This window comes from Haliotis rubra, unplaced genomic scaffold (genome assembly GCF_003918875.1).
Source record: "Haliotis rubra isolate DU_JTF1 unplaced genomic scaffold, ASM391887v1 Scf388, whole genome shotgun sequence".
Taxonomy (NCBI): Eukaryota; Metazoa; Mollusca; class Gastropoda; order Lepetellida; family Haliotidae; genus Haliotis; species Haliotis rubra.
The window spans coordinates 346,225-365,910 of record NW_025767066.1 but is presented as its reverse complement, the minus strand read 5'-3'; the positions used below and the strand labels follow the sequence as shown (position 1 = coordinate 365,910).

Genomic DNA, 19,686 nt, shown 5'->3' with positions numbered 1-19,686 from the left:
CAAGGGTCAAGATTCCATGGCTCATGCAAGTGGATAGTTTGTGCTAGATGTAACAGACTTTTTGTCTCATCACCCTTATTCATCTGGCAGTGATTGTATCAACAGTCGGGATAAATGTTGCAACGCCTATAATTGTCTTGATGGTCAGTTGGTGGTTAAAGCGAGGCCAGCTCTCGGAAGACAAAGGATAGAGGCTATAAATTGCGTTCAGAAGATTTCGGCCTGTGATTGAGAAGGAATATTCACTTTTGTCAAGCAATAACGCATTCTTGGTTGCTCCTTCAGGACACTTATTGTAGCGCGAATCTTAGGTGTCTCTTCTTACCATCCAATCCTTTGTCCGATCCTGGGGTTGTATTAATGTAATAGGATTGGTTTGCTGTCAGGCAGTCGGTCCATGTTTCACCCATTCCTCTAACACCCATCCTCTCGGTCCATTAGAATGTAGTAGTTATGAGCAGTTGTGTCTTCATGCAGTTTTTTATCCCTCCTCCTTTGGCATGGCCTGTGTCTGTTGCTTAGCCTCCACTGATCCTGACATACAATCACTTTATCATTTATGGCTTCATCAGTTTGTAGGTCACTTCAAGTAATGATCATTCTTGCTTCATATATGACCATGCAGCAGTTGATCCTAGGTCGTCGTTTGCCGATTCATTTGATGATTCTTAGGCTGCATATCATAATTCTTAGGCTGCGTCATCACCAGACTTTGCTTCCACTTTTGGCTTTGGGATCTACTTACACATTGTCTTCCAATCCTTATATTTTCAAGCCTTTGTTCTGGCTATATCAATGACATAACAGTGTTTTGAAATAGCGCTGATGACCTTTGAGGCTCAAATGAAAATAGGAAGTAGTATGTCGGCCCACATACTAATAAAGATGAGAACAATGGAAATTACTTTCTTGCTTTGTCGGGGCATTTCGGATGCATTATAACAGCATTGAGAGCAGACTTTGATTTTAATTGCTTCTAATTTGCAGCCCTCATAATCGATCATACCCAGAGCCTCAGCTCTCAGCCCTTAGAACTGCATAGGTATGTAGTTAGACAAGCTAGGGCCTGACACCCCAGACTTCTCTTGCCCAATATCACTTGTTCCCAAGAAGGAGCTCTGCATAATCTTCAGCACAAAGATTGTTACTGTTTGCAATCTGGATACTCATCTGAACTTCCAGGTGAGCTCCGTTGCTCTTCTTTGTATGATCATCAAAACAACATGATCAATCTTGATCACCAAGGTGTGTATCTATATTCACAAATCTACCTAGGTCAGCCAAAGTTTCTTCGGAACACACTATCAATGGCCATCCCTCCCATTTTGCATTTTTCGGCGCCATGGCTATTTACCCTCCTCATGAAACCCATGACTGCCAGCAACAATAGATGGATCAGGGGTGTGTTTGGGTAAGGTGTTACAAGAGGATGAAACCTGTTTTAAATTGTTTCCTCTGTATGATGTGAATTCTCATCTTTAGTTTAACCCAAATCAACATACAAAGGGATTTTGCAATTTGACTTCGCTGAAAAAAAGTAATACTTGTTGTCTTTTTTTTTAATATTGTGCATGAGCTCTACTTGAAGCTGTTGTGATCACATTTTGTTGACGTATCTTCAAGTATCTTTCAGTATGAAATATTGCTGATACACAAGATACCACAAGTGATGTTTTTTGTGCATCAAATGAGAATATCATACGAGGTACATGGTCTTTACAAGTTATGTGGAATTAGTTTGATGAATCAGTATTTCCTTTCATGGTGGATCAAAGTGAGTTATTCTCCTCTACAATCCTACTTGAAAGACATGTTCTATATTGCTGATAGTTGTGGTGGTGTCCTCCCATTTGTGAGAACTCCCAGTTGTGAGACACATTAATTAATGGTTCAGTGCACATAGGTGGTGTTTCCACATCCCTACAATGAAAGTGGGATCAGCCCAGCCAAGTACCCACAGGAGGCATAGTCCATTGATGAGTTGATTAATGAAATAGATTATCAAAGATTATATTTACACAGAAGAAATAGTTCATTGAATATTTTATTTATTCAGAAGAATATGTAATTATGATAACACATTTTTATTGACTATTATGAAGTTCGAAAGTCATTTTGGTTTAAACATATTTTATTATTATTTATGAAAATGAATTGGGATTGGTGAAGTATTACTGCTTATGTTAACACCGCTCCCATGCAACATAAAATATAAAATGAAATGGAGGATGTGACGTCATCGATATTGACTATTGCATATATATATTTTTAAGTACATATAAATATATACAGATTACATCAAATACAACTATTCTCCAAGTAGTCATAATTAGAGACTTACAGTTGTGTGTGTCTAACAAGCTATTGTAGGAATATAAATCAATGACGAGAAGGTTGTTGAGTTAATTTCAGTATTTCCCTGTGAAAATTTGAAGGTTGTGTCTTGATGATATAATCGTGGACGGATTCAACTATTTTCTGGTTTACACAAGGAGTAAATTCTTTGTTCCGTTCAAAAAAATTATCCAGGTTAAAACGGGTAGTTGATATCCACAAGAGCAACATGCATTGTCTATTAAATGTCGGTTATACTTATCGGCGTTTGGGTCGCTAGATCCGAGCCTGAGGCAGCAATGAACAATTTGACAAAAACGAGCCATAATTAAGATCAATATAAATCTTAAGCTTGTTTTCGGTTTTTTGTAATTAGGTTTTAAAATTCTTTGAGACTGCATGACTCTTTGGAATTTGGTAGGGCATTCCATAAATTTATTATGTCGGGTAGAAAGGGTTTGGCATAAGTCGCATTTCGACTGTAAATTTCAGAGTTATTTCAGAGTTATTTCTTAAACTATAGCTTGTAGTTTCAGAGACGGAGTAAATCTGAGTAGGTAAATTAATTTCTCTTTGATCACGAAGTTACCTACACAAAGTGTTTAATTATTAAAGACATTTACCTGAGTATGTTAATCAATTTATCTTATAAAGTTTCATTAAGTTACCTCCACAAGATTCAGTTACATAGCAAATCAGTACTTAGCTAGGGTGAATCCATTCTATCAGACAGGAGAGTATGGTGTGTTTTCGTTGTTAATTACCTACTCTACTGTCTCATAACTGGGAGTCTCACAAATGGGAGTAGACCGTTGTGGCCATTGATTGAGCACATACCTTTGATGTGGAGACTTAATACATATATTTATGTACTCTAACACTCCCTACTTATGGTAGGTGTTGCTTCCTGGTTTATCCTGAACTCAGCTGCACATTTCTTAACTACCCACATTGATCTCAAGTGCATTTAGCATGTTTTGTTTACAGAGAATGACTCTTCAGATTTCAAACAGTAAACCTTGTCATTTTTTACTAAGCTGATGACTCCAGTAATTCAGAAATTGGGTGGGTTTTGTGTGGATATTTGTCATGGTTTGAATATAAAGACCCCATGATAAATATGTTAATTTAACCTCAGGATTTTGACTTTGTCTGATTGTATTTTTGATAGCTTACGGATTCTGGGCTGGAATGGAAGACATGTCTTCCCATCAATACACATGCTTCATGGTTTGTTGAGTCCTGATTGCTGATTACAAATCATCAGTAATCAAAATGGAAAAAAGGGAACATAGATTTCATGTTATTTTGTATTTTAGAACAATTCAACTTGTGTTATTGGGAAACGTTTTGTTGTTAGCTGTAAATTTGAGAACAGAGTATTGAACATAGTTCTTTGGAATACCCTACCTCTTTAACATCATGACCTTAATTCCTGTTAAGGATGAAAATAACAATAAGATTTTGTCATCTTCACTGCCAACACATCGGATAGTTGTGAGGAAAACATTATCTTCAATAGAAAAAGCTACTGCACATGCACAAGGCAGAAAATCCTTACATCCTGCCATGCTCCCCCCATCAACTTCAATATGTCTGAAATGACATACAAACACTTTCTGTCATATTGAACCTAAAAAGCTGTCTCAGTGTAGATCAAAAATAGTTTTAGCTGAAATTGGCATGGGAATCACCTAAACGTCTTGTTTGCAAAAGGGTCATTAGAAGTCATTCCCACACACAAAGTGAAGGAGAGCAAGAATCGTGCATTTCAACACAGTTGGCTCTTTGTGCATCTGGTCACCACCATGTTACCCAGTGGGAAGAAAGACAATCTTGTGCTAATTATGCAAGACCTTTGACAAGTACCCCCATCTTTTTCTGCTAGGATGATGATTTTCATGGAGAAGCATGTACAATGTGAATGCCCACCAACCACACACACACACACACACCCCTAAAATTTATGCACTAAGCAGTGTTCACGAATAGCATCTGACCCTCTGACGAATCCGGCAGATTTGCCAACGGTCAGATAGAAGTCTACAACCCGCCGACCCCAGTGTCTGACTGTATATTTCACAATGACTTTGACTGAAGTTATATGGGACATGTGACACCTGTTTGCTGTTTATAAGTCTTATGTTAATTTCAGTGCCAATTATAAGAAATGCTAAATCTGAAATGTGTGTTTAATTTTATTCTATGGGTCCTGTGAATTTTCAATGGGTCAGACAGACATCTGAAACTTACAGGACCCAATGTCTTGTTCCTTTGAAACACGATTCGTGAACACTGACTAAGTAAGTGACCTCGCCCTGCATGTCATGTTCAAAATCACTGACCCCCCTCCCTTCCCATAATGTTTAAGCATAATTATTACCGGTAGATATTTCTTGTACAAAATTGCTGAGACACCCACCCCCCAAGGACATGTGTACAAAATTGATGACACCCCTGCCTTCCAAGAAGAAAATGAGTGACCCCCCCTTAAAATCATCATCATCACCTGCCCCTAGCCATAAATTATGAACGGTCCCTAAAGGAATAGACAATTGGTGATGAAATTACAGGAAATAGACATCTGTTGTCTCGCATACTTTGGTACTTGAAATGAACATGTTTTTACAATTTGGCATTACACTGTGTCAACTCATGAAATGTCTCTATGTACGTAATGTATTCACGACCAAGCATTACATAAAACATCACTGAAGACAAACACGTTTTTATTGCATATGTAGGGATTGTGTGTAAACTGGTAATGTGCTTTGTTCATGACCCCTTTATTGATGGGATATATATATTACCTTGACCCCTTTATTGATGGGATATATATATTACCATTGATTTGAAGAGGGTTTTTGACAGGGTGATTGCATTTTATGTGGGGTCAGTTTATGCATATTCAGCTGCTTGATGAAAAAGTTAACTTTGAAACCTGAATTTCCAAAGAAAAAGATTGAAATGGTAGAATATTATAGATATATAATAATATGCAGAGTATCAAATGCTTAAAAATATAAATGATAAAATACAATTTTAGAAGAAAGTGTATTATGTAAATTGATTGTTACTTCAAACTTGAAGACAGGACATTTATGTGTCAGTCTGATAATGAATTGTTCTTTTATTTGTGCAACAATTTTTCAGAAGATAAAGATACATGTCATTTAAATGATACATTGTATAATTACAGGGCATTCTGTTTTACAATCTTTGTTGTACAGTCAGAAGTATGAATTAAAAAGAAGTATCAAATTGTTATCAAGGATTTTACAATGAACACTGCCATCTTAGAACCAAGTGTGCATGAAATATATCTGTTGAATTAGGGTAAACAAATACATGTCATTTTAGATAAAGCTGTGAAAACGGCTTTTTGAACAATAATACACACATTCATTACGGGAGAAATACTATTTTAGCCTGATAGTTAATACTTTGGCAATGGTTGTAGTCATGCAACCAATATTTAGTTTGCCATTATATTAGAAAGAAGTTGGTAATAGATTAAAATAGTTAAATTTTTGTGTCAGTACACTTATAATTCTGTAGAAATATTTGTTACACAGACAAACACATGCACTGCTAGAATTATATTAATCATCTATCCTTTGAGTGACCTCAACATCTGTTGTCCTGGGTATTCTCGGACTCCAATGAAATCAAAAGAACAGCTCTCAATGTGTTGACCTGATGTGGCATCTAACTGAATGCTTCAGACTATTGATCTGAGCACTAGATCCGGTTTCTGTCTAGCAGCATATGTATGATGCATAATATGTCATGAATAAACCAATACTACCATTGTGTTGCAGGTATAGGACCATGGGGACCATCATGGGTACATGATTAATTGTTGCATACCCCATGCTAATTATGAAATGACCACTCTATGGCTATGTTTATGTATAGTTTGTAAAGTGTCCATTAAACTGTGGAAATACTGGAATCATCAGATATCAGATATTTAAAGTTTGTGAAAACTTTAAAATGTAGGTAGAAAATCTTTCAGACATGTTTAAATTGGTGAAAACTAGGCATTTATATTCTCATGCTTGTAATGGACTTTTGACATGATAAAATACATCCTGTAGATGAGTTTTGTACATGTGAAGATGTGGGTTAGGATTGGTCTTGCTTGTCGTTATGAGGCGACTCACGGTATTGGGTGGTCAGGCTTGCTTACTTAGTTGACACATGTCATTGACTCCCAACTGCCTAGATCAATGCTCATTATGTTGATGACTGGATTGTGTGGTCCAGACTTGATTATTTATAGACTGCCACCATATAGCTAGAATATTGTTGATTGCAGCGTTAATCAACAAACAAAACAAAGCTGAGTATGGCAAAGACTATCGGGAAGGGAAAATCAGGAGAAAGTCTTAGTATGGCTAGTGTTAGGTGTTTGTATTATTTTTATGTACATCTCTCAGAGATAATCAGCCTGGCTCAGAGACTTCCTCTTTTTGAGCCATAAAAATAAAAATGAAAACCTGCAAAATCTGCCTTCTTGACACATGATAGTACTAAGGGAGCAATTGTTCAAATGCACAAAATCATTCATTTCAATGCATATGAGCACGTCTGATAACTTTCATGATTCGTAAAGGGAAAAAAACACCTTTTTCACATATTGCCCTTTAGACGTGTCAATATCCTTGAAAAATTGCAATTAATTGGTGAAAAGCAATTCAAAGTATTCAAACACAATCTGTCTGGTGTCTAATAGCCTTTTACTACCTTGAATGATACAGTTGTTATCTCCCACAACGCGTTTTGCTGGGGGTATTAAAATGGACTCCGTCCGCGCACATTTGTCTTTTCCGGAGCAGAACTCTAAAACCGTTCACTGTTTCTTCACCAAACTTGGCACATAGATTGGTCTGGTGGTGTACTGGTGCCTTTTGGTAGTTTTGGAATTCTGAATAAAATATTTTTGGCGTTTCCATGGCAACAACTTTGACTGACTGAAATTGGTGGTTGTGCTCTTTTCCGGAGCTGAACTCTAAAACCGTTCACTATTTCTTCACCAAGCTTGGCACATAGATTGGTCTGTTGGTGTACTGGTGCCTTTTGGCAGTTTTGGATTTCTGAATAAAATATTTTTGGCGTTTTCATGGCAACAAGTTTTACTTAGGCAGAAATTGGTGGTAGTGCTCTTTTCCGGAGCTGAACTCTAAAACCCTTCAATATTTCTTCACCAAACTTGGCACATAGATAGATCTGGTGGTGTACTGGTTCCTTTTTGGTAGGTTTGGAATGCTGAATAAAACATTTTTGGTGTTTCCATGGCAACAAGTTTGACTAAAACAGAAATTTGTGGTAGTGCACTTTTCCGGAGCAGAACTCTAAAACCGTTCAATGTTTCTTCACCAAACTTGGCACATACATAGATCTGGTGGTGTACTGGTGCCTTTTGGTAGTTTTGGATGTCTGAATAAAAAAATTGGGGCATTTCCATGGCAACAAGTTTGACATAGACTGAAATTGGTGATAGTGCGCCTTTCTGGAGCAGAACTTTTCAATACTCTCCTTCCACTTTTCTATATACACATTAAATATTTGACATAATCATAACTCGTAGACATAATCATGAAGAGTATTTTGCTACTGCGGGGGATATTGATGACTTTGTCTTCTGTTATGATTACTGGGGTGTGTCATATTTTTGTCACTGTTATGGGTTGATAATTACGTGTCAGAAATATATCATTAATTACTGCATTGTGCCTTGCTCTGTATTACAGAAACCTCATAAATGAATGTTTCAGTCAGTACTGGCAAACAAGGATAGTTGAACCGGCGCAGAGAACTCGTTTACAAGAAGTAGGCGGTGCACGGCAATGAGCAAACCCATTCGGTTTGTGAAAGGTAGAGCAGATGTAGGCTAGTGCACGTGCATTGCCTGATGATGATGCTGCACACACCTTGCTCATAAGACTCTCACGTGGGTGTAGCAAGTCGTACTACACTTGATTGCGGACAACTTGGGGCCCCTTTGCTAACAATGGCAAGCGCCAGTGGGTGGCACTCATAACATGCTAAAACGGGTCATTTGTCAGGGCGGTGCTCAACTTATCCTTGCTTGCCAGTAGTTCCAGAAAGATGTTTAGGAAAAGCAGACAAGACAAAAATAGTAATTTGATTGAAGATACAATTACCCATTCCTTTATAAGGCTTGGGTACTTTTGCAGAAGAGGAAAACGAACATGGAGTGGTATGAATAGTTATAAAAATTAACCCTACATGTAGGAAAGCACTTTGCATGAATTTTTTTGTCATATATCGTGTATGGCACATTTACTTTGTGCACATTGAACTTACTTTTTGCTTGTTTTTTGACACCTGAAGTTCACACACCTGATATTGAAAATTGAAGAACCTGTTGAGAACACTTGTGATGAAATGGAGTGAGCCCAGGATTAAGCCCAGGATCAGCCATTCACTTTAGCTGAAGTCGGACAAGCGTTGGTTCAGACATGAAACAACATTCCTCAAGCTATCTTCAATCACTTAGTATCATCTATGAGTTGTTGTCAAGCCTGCATCAATGGCAATGGTGTACAAACATGATACTGAATTTGTGAACTGAATTTTGACACATCTCTTCAAGGACGTGTCACGATGCCTAGTGTCAAATCATACAGATCTTGATATTATCCTGTAACAGTTAAACAGTGATTAAGGAAAACACTACAAATCATGTTGTCTTTTTGCATTAATAAATGGCATAGCATCAAATAATGCACAGTACTTTATTCTAGTAGTGCAACAATGTGTACTCGCAAATGCTTAGAATGTGGTTGGTTGATTTGTTGTATGTAGGCAGTCTGTAAATAATCTAATCTGGACCAGACAATCCAGTGATCATCATGAGCATCAATACACAAGGGATACGATGACATGTGTCAATCAAGTCAGTGAGCCTGACCACCCGATCCTGTTAGTTGCCTCTTAGGACAAGCATGGGTTACTGAAGACAAATTTTAACCTGGATCTTCACAAGTCACTTCGAATGTGTGCAGTTTATATATTAAAGTAATCATTAAATCTTAAGATGAAGTAAATACTTCATTTGAGTTTTAGCAATATTCCAGCAATATCATGGTGGGGGACCCATTTCTGGTGTCCTCTGCAGTAATATTGCTGGAATTTTGCTAAAAGTGGTGTAAAACTAAAACTCACTCACTCCTGTGGCTCTCTATTTTCATAGGTCAGGTCAAGCAATACAAAACCTAAAATTTGAATTTCAAGTGTCAGCTGAGTAACATAGACTTTACTGTATTATTTCATAGAAATGTTTTACTTACATACCACCTTCATAGTTATGGCATTGAAGGATCACTAGCCAGAGGAAAGCATCATCATTTAATCAGAGTATTCCAGCTTGCTCCATTCCTGTAAGTGCAAAATAGTTTCCTAAGAGAAATCATTTCTTTATTATGATGATGTGAAGAAATGCTTATGGCTTTGCAGCTAATCAACATTACCCTGTAACCAACATAAAATTTGTGGCAAACATTTCAGAGCTGACTGAGCCCACAAGAGGAACTCAATCAACCATTTGTGGCACCCTGTGATCAGCCAGACTAGCAAAGATGGCGACAACAGATGATGATATGCGCCGCGAGTTGCAGGACATCCAGATGCAGGCCAACATGGCCACAGATGAGGTGAGATGTTACACTGTCAGCAGGAAGAAAAAACATTGGGATGTAGCTCACAATTTTCATTCAGTTTATCAAACAATAATTTTTCCTTCTATTTTTACTGTGTAATGTGGTTGTCATGAATAATAAATGGTTTATGCGTTTTGCAAGGGCAAACTTGGTAAATTTATTTTTGCTCTAATATTATGAGTGCTTCTTGCAGAATACTGTATGTAATCCAGGATGTCACAGGGGCATATTAAAACTTCTGTACATCCAATACAGACTTTTTTGGTCTGTTATTTCAAGGTAAAAAGTAAGAGTGCTGGGTTAGGAGTAATGGTTTCAGGATTGGTAATGACATTTGAGTTCAGGGTCTATAAATGCCCTTGACACCTTGGGCTTTTGTAGCCACTCTAATAGCATGCACAAAATTCTTATGAATAAGTGTATCTAACAATTGATTGCCTCTTTCCTGAAACTTGTTTCTGAATCCACAGGTTTGGCTTTCATGGTGTTGTGTTTTCTTTCTTCCTAGTGGTCCCCTTACCAAAAAGACGTTAAAATATGGTACTTGTTGGTCCCTGCCTGGCGCTCGGCATTAATGGGTACAACAAGGACTGGTCGGCTCGGAAATGTCTGAGTCGGGTAGTCATGCTTCACTGCGGCATAGTATCTCAGTCGGCTAGCACTATAAAACCAGCTTCAGTCTGGGCTAGTACAAGCAGCCGCACATACACATACCCACGCATGCACATCGTCATATGAGCGAAATATTCTCAAGTACGACGTTAAACTCCATTTCACCTCACCTCACCTCCTTGTGGTCCCCCAAGGGTTTTTGCAGGAGTTATCTCCCCTAATGGAAAGTGTTGGAAACTTCATAAATTTTCCTGTGGCACACATGCACACGTGTTTATTTGTTTTCAGATAATTTTTTTGTCTAATAGTTGTTTCCAAGGTCTGTCTTTAAGTGGTTATCATGGGTAAATCTAAGGTCTCTAAATACATTTCATCATCGACCTGGGGTACAAAATGTTGCTCAGTATTAATGTTTCCCGATGCATACAGATTGCTGGGAGTGTTTTGACACTCGTTTGTCGCCTGTCGTGAGGCTTGTCAGCTGCTATCTCCATCAGCGGTTTGGGAAGTATGCTGTGGTCATCACTTTTGAATGGAGGGATATAAAACCGAAGTGTTGTCATAGTGATGTCTTCATGACATCATTAGAAGTTTGAGTGAATCCCATTTCTTTTGTCCCCTGCCGTGATATTGCTAAAAGCGGCATAAAAGTAAACACACTCACTCACTCATTAGAAGTACTGTTAACTGGAAATGACTGCGGCGTCTACCATAATATTAAAAACACTAGTAAAAAATGTTCTTGAATGTTGTCACAGCAACCCAACATTGATTTATTTTGTCTTATCAGTAAACATTTAGATTAATGAGTTTTATGATTGTCTTCCTAAGCCTTTGTGGGATTCAGCAATCAAATGTTTGGATGTATTCGTAAGAATTTTGGAACATCAACAATGATTATAATTCTTAGAATACTACCTCTAACATTTGAGGTAAAGGCCCACCAATACTTACCCCAGATATCCCAGAGTACATTCTTTTAGGTACCAAACCCGTGAAGGTCCAGGTTAGAATGAACCTTCAGTAACCCATGCTTGTCGTAAGAGGCGACTAACGGGATCGGGTGGTCAGGCTCACTGGCTTGGTAGACACATGTCATCGGTTCCCAACTGCGCAGATCGATGCTCATGCTGTTGATCACTGGATTATCTGGTCCAGACTCGATTATTTACAGACCGCCGCCATATAGCTGGAATAGTGCTGAGTGCGGCGTAAAACTAAACTCGCTCACTCTCTTTAAGGTACCTTAGGGAACATTATGTTTTCTTGTGCTTTCTGGTAGGGGAGATAACTCCTGCAGATATCACTTGGAGGATCACTTGGAAGAAAGACAACAAAACACAATTTGCTTTAACACTTTTAGTCAAGCTTAACCTGTGGATTCAGAAGCGGTAGTATTTAGAGGTAGTATTCTAAGAATTCAAGAAGTTAATTGTTTTGACATGTCTTCTGAATAATCCATAATAAAGTTCTTGACCCTTGCATATTCTATGTTCCAAATATCAAAGAGGGGTTCATTGTCTTGTGTATTCATTGTTGTTTCTCTTACCTGTGTCAGGATGTGGGAGTTCTTGATGCTACCAAACACAAATGAAATGAAAATAAGATTGATTTGGAAACCAAGACTCTTTCCAATTAAGATCCTGCCTTGGTCAGAAGTCTCATTACCACATATCTACCTATTTATTGAAAAAGCTGCTGTTACCTCTCTACCTTAGTCAACCTCAGCTGCTTACACATCATGACTTAAGTGCTGCTGAAAGTGGCTCTAGAACCAATTGAGTGTATAAGGATGAAACTGAAGTGTTTTTTGTGGGGTTTTGTCATAATGATAAACCCTGTAAAATATAGATAGAAGACAAATTTGTGAGTATGCATATGATTACTGAGGTGTTCTAATCATGGATTTGCGGCGTAAAACTCAACTCTCACTCACTAATCATAGATTTGCTTACACTAGAAAAGCATTCTTTGGTTTGTGGTGTGCAGTGGTTGATTGATGAATTATATGTTTATTGACCCATTTATATGTTAAGATCCATGGCACACCTGTCACAAACTGTCTCCATGCATGTGGTCTGTACTTCATCTCATGCCAGGGACATTTCTCTTGAAGATTAACATATACTATTCACACTTTGCTAAGGATCAAATCATTGATTCAACAGAAAACTATGATGTGGGGTCTAATTTGGTTTAAATATCTAAGCTTATTGTAAGCATGGATCCTAGGTTTCAATATGTCAATGCATCTTGTGGATCCCATACTTGCTATTGACAGGTGTTGTGTACTTGTCAATGACTCGTTCCATGATTAGCAAAATGGTTGATTGGTGCCATGGTTACTCATGTATCATGTGTATAAGGTTAGATTAAAGTGGCTGTTTGCCTAGAGAGGGCTTACCATATCATTATTTATCCAGTTTTAAATGGGTACAATTTCAAATTAAATCTATGTTTAAGTAAAGTTGTGAATTTTTGTGATCCTTAGCAACGTGTGAGTTGTATATTTCTTTTCAAGCCTTAGTTGGAGCTAAAAGTCTGTCTTTATTTCAGGAGGATGTCTTGCACCCTAAAATGAATGTATTGTAACAGAAAATGAAGAACCACTGATTCCAAAGAAAACATTTTTATTTGCCAAATGCTAGTACAGATTGTATTTGGGATTTCATGTATCATGGTCTATGAATATCAAGGATGGAAAGTGGTTTTTTTCCAGCCAAACATTGCAGCATTTGTAAGCTTGACCTGTCTACCTAAAATATTTCAAAGTGCAGTTATTTGGGTGGCTGCCACCTTTGCTTTAGTTTGAATGCTATATAAACATAGTTTAACTTCTTCTGACTGTATGAATGTTTTAACCATCTTAATGTTGCTTGGATGACAGAGTGTGTAAATGGAAACTAATGCTCTGAAGAACTATTTTTGGGCAATTCATTTTGATACAGCTTGGGTATTTGTATCTTCGGCCTTGGCACCAAATACTTACACAAACAAAAAGAATAACATCCTAATGCAAGATTTTTTATTTTGCAATGGTTTCGATATTTCCTTTTCCTTCTCTTATTTTGACTTAAGTGAATTCATTAATCATCTGAAGATAAATGTTAAATAAATAAAAAATAAATCTTTGGTCTTTTTATCCCAATAAGATTACCCAGGTGCTTTGCAGTGTATATTTTGTTATTCTGAATAAACTCAAAGATATATCTATTTAACTCCAACCATGATTCGTCAAAGTTAGAGAATTTTCTATTATTGTTTAAAGTTCTTGTTGAAATTAATTTAAATTTTACACAAATTTCATTACATTTTTCTTTTGGCTGTCTACTTCATAGCCCTAGTAACAAAAGCTGGGTTTTTTCCTAAGGAAAGCGATACTTAGGACTGTAAATAAGGTTAATAAAGCAAGCATTACAAAACTGATTTGCACATATATTTCCTCTTTTAATCATTTAGACAATGGAAATCTAGATGAAATTTAAAATTCAGACACATATAAACAAATTTGAACCTACCTTAAAGGTCACATGCAACGTAAAACACAACTTTGCAGATTCTGATACCTTTCGGTATGGACTTACAGTAACAAATAATAAAATATGCAAATTCAACTTATAAAGTTGAAAAATAACGCGATGAAAACCCCCCCTGCGAAATCGGAGTTCCAACGATTCACTAAAGTCACCCCAGCTGGGGTGAAAAGTGGTTTCAACAGCTGTGCTGCACTGCGCTCATGGCGCATGCACAGTGAAAATTTGTCTGCCTGCCTGTCTGCTAATGACAATATGCAGTACATAACTTTGATCACTGCCACATGCAATTTGAACTGCAGGCTAAACACCATAAACAAAATGCATTGATTTATGCCTCATGCACCCGAGTTCTGTCTCTGTTAATTATGTAATTATAACAGGCAGGTGTGATACTTGTGCACATGACCTGTTATGGTGTCTGTTGATTGCAAAATGTTATACACAAAAAATGAGCATGTATTTACAAAACCCAACTTCTCTATACACACACAAAGGGTGTATCGGCAAATGAACCAGCCAATGCAAGTCTTGAAGAATAATGACAATTATTATGGATATACAACTTCTTTTATTCTGTGGAGGCGACGTTTCGACATAGGTTCTAATGTCAGTTGTCAAGCAAGTGATACATGAGTAACAAATTGAGAGAATATATACAGGAGTTATTGTTACAGTAGATAGGGAATGAGTTGTATATATTCTCTCAATTTGTTACTCATGTATCACTTGCTTGACAACAACTTTAGAACCTATGTCGAAAAGTCGCCTCCACAGAATAAAAGAAGTTGTATATCCATAATAATTGTCATTATTCTTCATCAACTCAACTTCTAAAATGCCCATCAAAGAAATGAAAGTCTTTGTTACACTTCAGTGCACGCTCACCCGCTCTGACTGGGTTCGGTTTCTCAAGTACTTCGTTTCAAGGAAGTAAACCCAAGTACAAAATATTGCACTTTTGATTTGCGATTGTACGCTTATAATTTTGTTTATTTGTTTTTTTCATTATCAGCAGTGTATATTATATGTCATGAATAAGAGATCATTGTGTTTTAATAATGTTGCATGTGACCTTTAAATTTATTGTCAACTTGATAAACTACAGTGAAATATGTATTCCAGAAACATTTCATAAGCTGAAGCCAAACCATTGAAGCATCAGTGAAACACTGATCTTCCTTTAATTCCTTTTTTGCCAGTTCAAAGGCAAATTTGTAAGTGTAATGTTGGTGTGGAAAGATTTCCATTGAGAAGCACAAGATAAAGAGAGTGAGCTTCAGAAATTGTTTATGTCCTGAACCTAGAGAACCACAACAGAAGCTGAGAGTAGCCTACTTCATCAAGGTACAAGGCATTAAAAGACAGTTATGAGAAGCTGGATATATACCAGTTACCTACCTTAAGGCATTCACTGGTCCTTTTAGGTGTAGAATTGTGGGATATCTAACCATCATTAGTTCAATGTCAGTGGCAAAGTGCAGCACAATGCACTAAGAAACAGGCTTCCAAGGATTTCCCCTGTGTATAGATCACAATGTTACTGTTCAACAAATTGCAAAATACTTAGATACTGATTTTGAAATGGGTATAACAATGTTTACCATTATTATCAAAATTCAGTAATGTAAAATTATCAATCAATGTAGTTTCTGGGAAATGAATATGTATAACACCAGTTTGTAATGAGAAAAATAAAATGTCACTAAGTCTTTCATACAAAACTTGTTGTCTTCTATTGAATGATAAACAATACTAATTGAGTTTGGCTAATCTCCCAGTACGTGTAAGCAGACAGTTTGTCAGCAGTCTGTCGTGTTGATGCAGTGACAAGGTCTTTTTCCTGTGGTTATGGATATTTACTGCCTCAATATAAAGGGAGACCTTGTAATGATGAGTGAGGAGTACCAAGGATTGATGTTTCCTTTATTCAACTTGTCCATATATTATTTAAGTTTTTAGAAACTAAACGCTAGCTGCTTGTTGTTATTGACTGACCAAGTTTTTCTTTGCTTCAATATGGTACACCTCAATGTTCAGTAACAAAAATCAAAACTGCTCCTGTGGCAGGAAAGACTCGATGCTGACATTGTCGGCATATTAAATATATGAGATTTCTGCACACCTAGGAAACCAAAAACAAATGGCAGATTTTGTGCAGTTTGTGTCCAATGCAATACTGTGTCGTGATGGCCAAGAAATGCTGAAATTTACTGAACTTTTCAATTTTGTGTGTATGTAACATAATTATAAGAACAAGCAAATGAGATTTTAAGGAGTTAGTTGTGGAATATGTGAATAATAAAAAGCAGTGTAATGTATTTAGAACCTGCTCCTTTTCAGTTCTAATTGAAGATGTGGTTATTAAATAGATGCCCATTACCAGTATCAATAACATCTGTATTTGTATCCAATATAGTAAGTCTACAGCTATTGTCTATTGAATTGCTTTGAAATAAGATGAAGAAATTCACTTGAGTGTTCTACATTTGGCCATTTTGCTTCAGAAAAAAACCCAGCCAATCTTCTCCCACCGATAAAAGGGAATTTGTGGTGGAACTATTGATTGCAGAGCAGTGTGTGTAGAGTAGGAAGATGAGGGAGACATGTTTGGAAGTCATCACATTAAGCTCATATAAAGAGAAGCTAATTACAAAATGATGAATGATTTATGTTGTCTTTCCTGCCTGCTTAATCGCAACTCTTTTTGTCGCTGGGTTCGTAACAGTCAAGTTTACTGTGCTAAGGTCACCTTACTGCCAGCCCATTTTATTCCACATATTTTAAATGTGTATTTTTGTGAGGATTAGATTTTCATGTTATTTGCAGTTTAATGTGTACCTCAGAGTTTTATAATAATCAAATTGCACCAAATTTGTCACAGATTTTCTTCGATGAGGAGACCTACAGACATTGGATGGACCCTGACACAGGCCTACCATACAAACGGTGAACAAATCCTCAAAATTGAACTCATATACACCAAAACAGAACAAAAATCACCAAAATAAGAAAATAAACTTCCAAAACTGCGACAATTTCCTCTAAAACCGCAACAAACGCATCTGTAATGGAAAACTAATCGTTTGAAATGGAAACAAAACTCGCGTATCAGCTACAAAAGCGCCCGAGAACGGTGGCTGTGTGTACAAAACGGCAGTGATAGCATCCGAAAATGGCTATCACTGCCGTTTTGTACGCACGGCAACCATAGCACTTGCAACGGCATAAAAATCGTCAATGATGGCGACGAGGGGAGACGAACAGGCTTTGGTAAACAATGTTTTCCGTCACTATGAAAATTTGATATCGGGATGTAGCGCATCAACCCCCCCTATTGTAGTAAGCTTCAAACCTATTATCATTCTTCTCAGTGTCAAGCTTGCGATTCTGCACGTGGTCCCTCATTAGACCGAAAAAGGTTTGTTGTCCACATGTGCTACTGTTTCTCTTCAGTTTTGTAAATAAAGCATTCATAGTGTCACATTCAACGTTAATATATTTTAGACAAAGTTTGCAAAACCTTTGTTCATTCTCCGTGAATTGCATATCTAAGTGGTCATTTTCACCTTGACTTCCCAAATTGCCTTTTTTGTAATGTCTCAAACTTGTATTCACAGATTCCTGACAGAGACGTGTCAGTCCTCTTGTCATCTGTGTCCTCAGACATATTCTTCCTAGTTTGTATGTTTGTATGCCACTCCTTCACACCCTATGTATGGTCATGTTCTCAGACGAAGATCTTCTAGTTTCATCTTACTTTTATGATATTTCTGTGATACCTTCCGAAAATTCAAACGTTTGAGTGTCTGCCATCTAAAAAGAAGTTAACACATCGGACAACATTGCGTTCTCATCAGAGAAGGAAACATGAACTTGCTTATAATTTCAACTGTGAATTGTGTATCATGAAGATTTTATCATTCTGCAATTTTACCATTTCCATGAACTTCCATGCAATCCCAAACATTTTACATCATTTAATAAAACATAAAGGTTAAATTGAGGTACAAACCTCTTTGTTCTTATAAGCCTCCTGTGGTCTTGAAACAGAAATCCCTGCCCTTATTAGTGGATTGAGTTTGCACTTGTTCACTTTATGGTCAAAGACAATATGACCACTTAGATATGCAATTCACAGAGAGTGATCAACGTTTTAAATGACCAAAATATATTAACGTTGAATGTGACGCTGTGAAAACTTTATTTACAAAACCTAAGAGAAACAGTAGCACGACATGTCGACAACAAAGTACAAACCCTCTTCAGTCGAACGAGGGACCACATTGTGCAGAATCGTGAGCCTGACATAGGTGAGTATGAACATAGGTTTGAAGCTTACTACAATAGAGGGTTGATGTGCTACACCCCGATATCAAATTTTCAAGATTAGACTCATAGTGACGAGAAACATTATGTACCAAAGCCTGTTGTCTCACCTCGCCGCCATCTTTGACGATTTTTATGCCGTTTCGGATGCTATCACTGCCGTTTGTACGCACGGCGACAGTTCATGTTACAGACATTTACCGTCATTGCAATGTCATTATCATTTAATCACTTCCCTTACTTTTCGCTGTTAGTATATTATTGTAGCAATGTATGAAAGAAATATTCAGTTAGTTTGTCAAGACTGTTAGTTGTGTCTGAATTTAGTTATGATTGCAGGTGGTTAAAATATGTAAAATGTGAATTGTCACATACAAATAAACAGTAAATATTCAGTGTCCAGAGACAAAGACAACTCATTCAGATGATTGATAAAAAATGGCATATGTTTGGTGGGAAAGCATGCCATTCTATATACATCATAAAACTACATCATATATTTAAGAACTGAACATCATTTGGGAGGGGTTCATTGAAGTGTGAATGATTTAACCCCCTGGATGCCACAGGGACATATATGTCCTTCCCCTTCAACCCTCAATTTCAAGTCCAATAAAAATCAAAATATCCCACGCACACAAATACACTTCACAGTTTCAAATTCTGCGGGAAATTTCCTGTTGCTTGATACCATCCACTATTATTTTAGACAAAGCTCAAGTGCTGAAAATGACCTTCAAAATAGGCTTCATCGAAAATGTCACCATTTTTGACACAGTACGAAATCGCGATTCACAGCGTTATTTGCTGTATGTTTTGAAATGTGAAAATCGGATAATTACTGGGAGTATTGAATTTCAAAAATAACGTATTCATGATCACTGATATCAGTTTTACATGAAATCGCTAATTATAATTCTGAAACGTTGCCGATCAATCCTGAATCGGTAGGGATGTTTTCGAAAATGCACTTACACGAACGCCGTAGAGCTCGAAAACGAACACTGTGCTTGAAAGACTGTGCTTGTCTGAAATGTAAACAAAGACAAATTCCGATTTTACACTGAGTAGCATTTTCTGAAATTTTTCAACATTCATCAGTCTATTCATTGCTTGCAATGGCTCAATACCTTTGGAATATGCATGGAAAGAGTATCGTAGCAAGCAATAGGAAATTATAAATAGATACA

At 37.1% G+C, this 19,686-nt stretch overlaps 1 protein-coding gene across 4 annotated transcripts in view; it reads left to right on the top strand.

The window, feature by feature from the left end:
• Positions 1-19,686, top strand: part of LOC124286632 (synaptosomal-associated protein 25-like) — a 162,699-nt gene that overhangs the window by 13,156 nt on the left and 129,857 nt on the right. The window contains exons 1-2 of one of the 4 annotated variants that reach the window (XM_046723024.1): positions 1,018-1,042; positions 9,871-10,016. In XM_046723024.1, the coding sequence (XP_046578980.1) occupies positions 9,942-10,016 (75 nt within the window). In that variant the 5' untranslated portion in view covers positions 1,018-1,042; positions 9,871-9,941. Of the gene's footprint in view, positions 1-1,017; positions 1,043-9,870; positions 10,017-19,686 lie in introns of those variants that run through there. The other 3 variants (XM_046723025.1, XM_046723022.1, XM_046723023.1) reach the window with 3 other exon arrangements.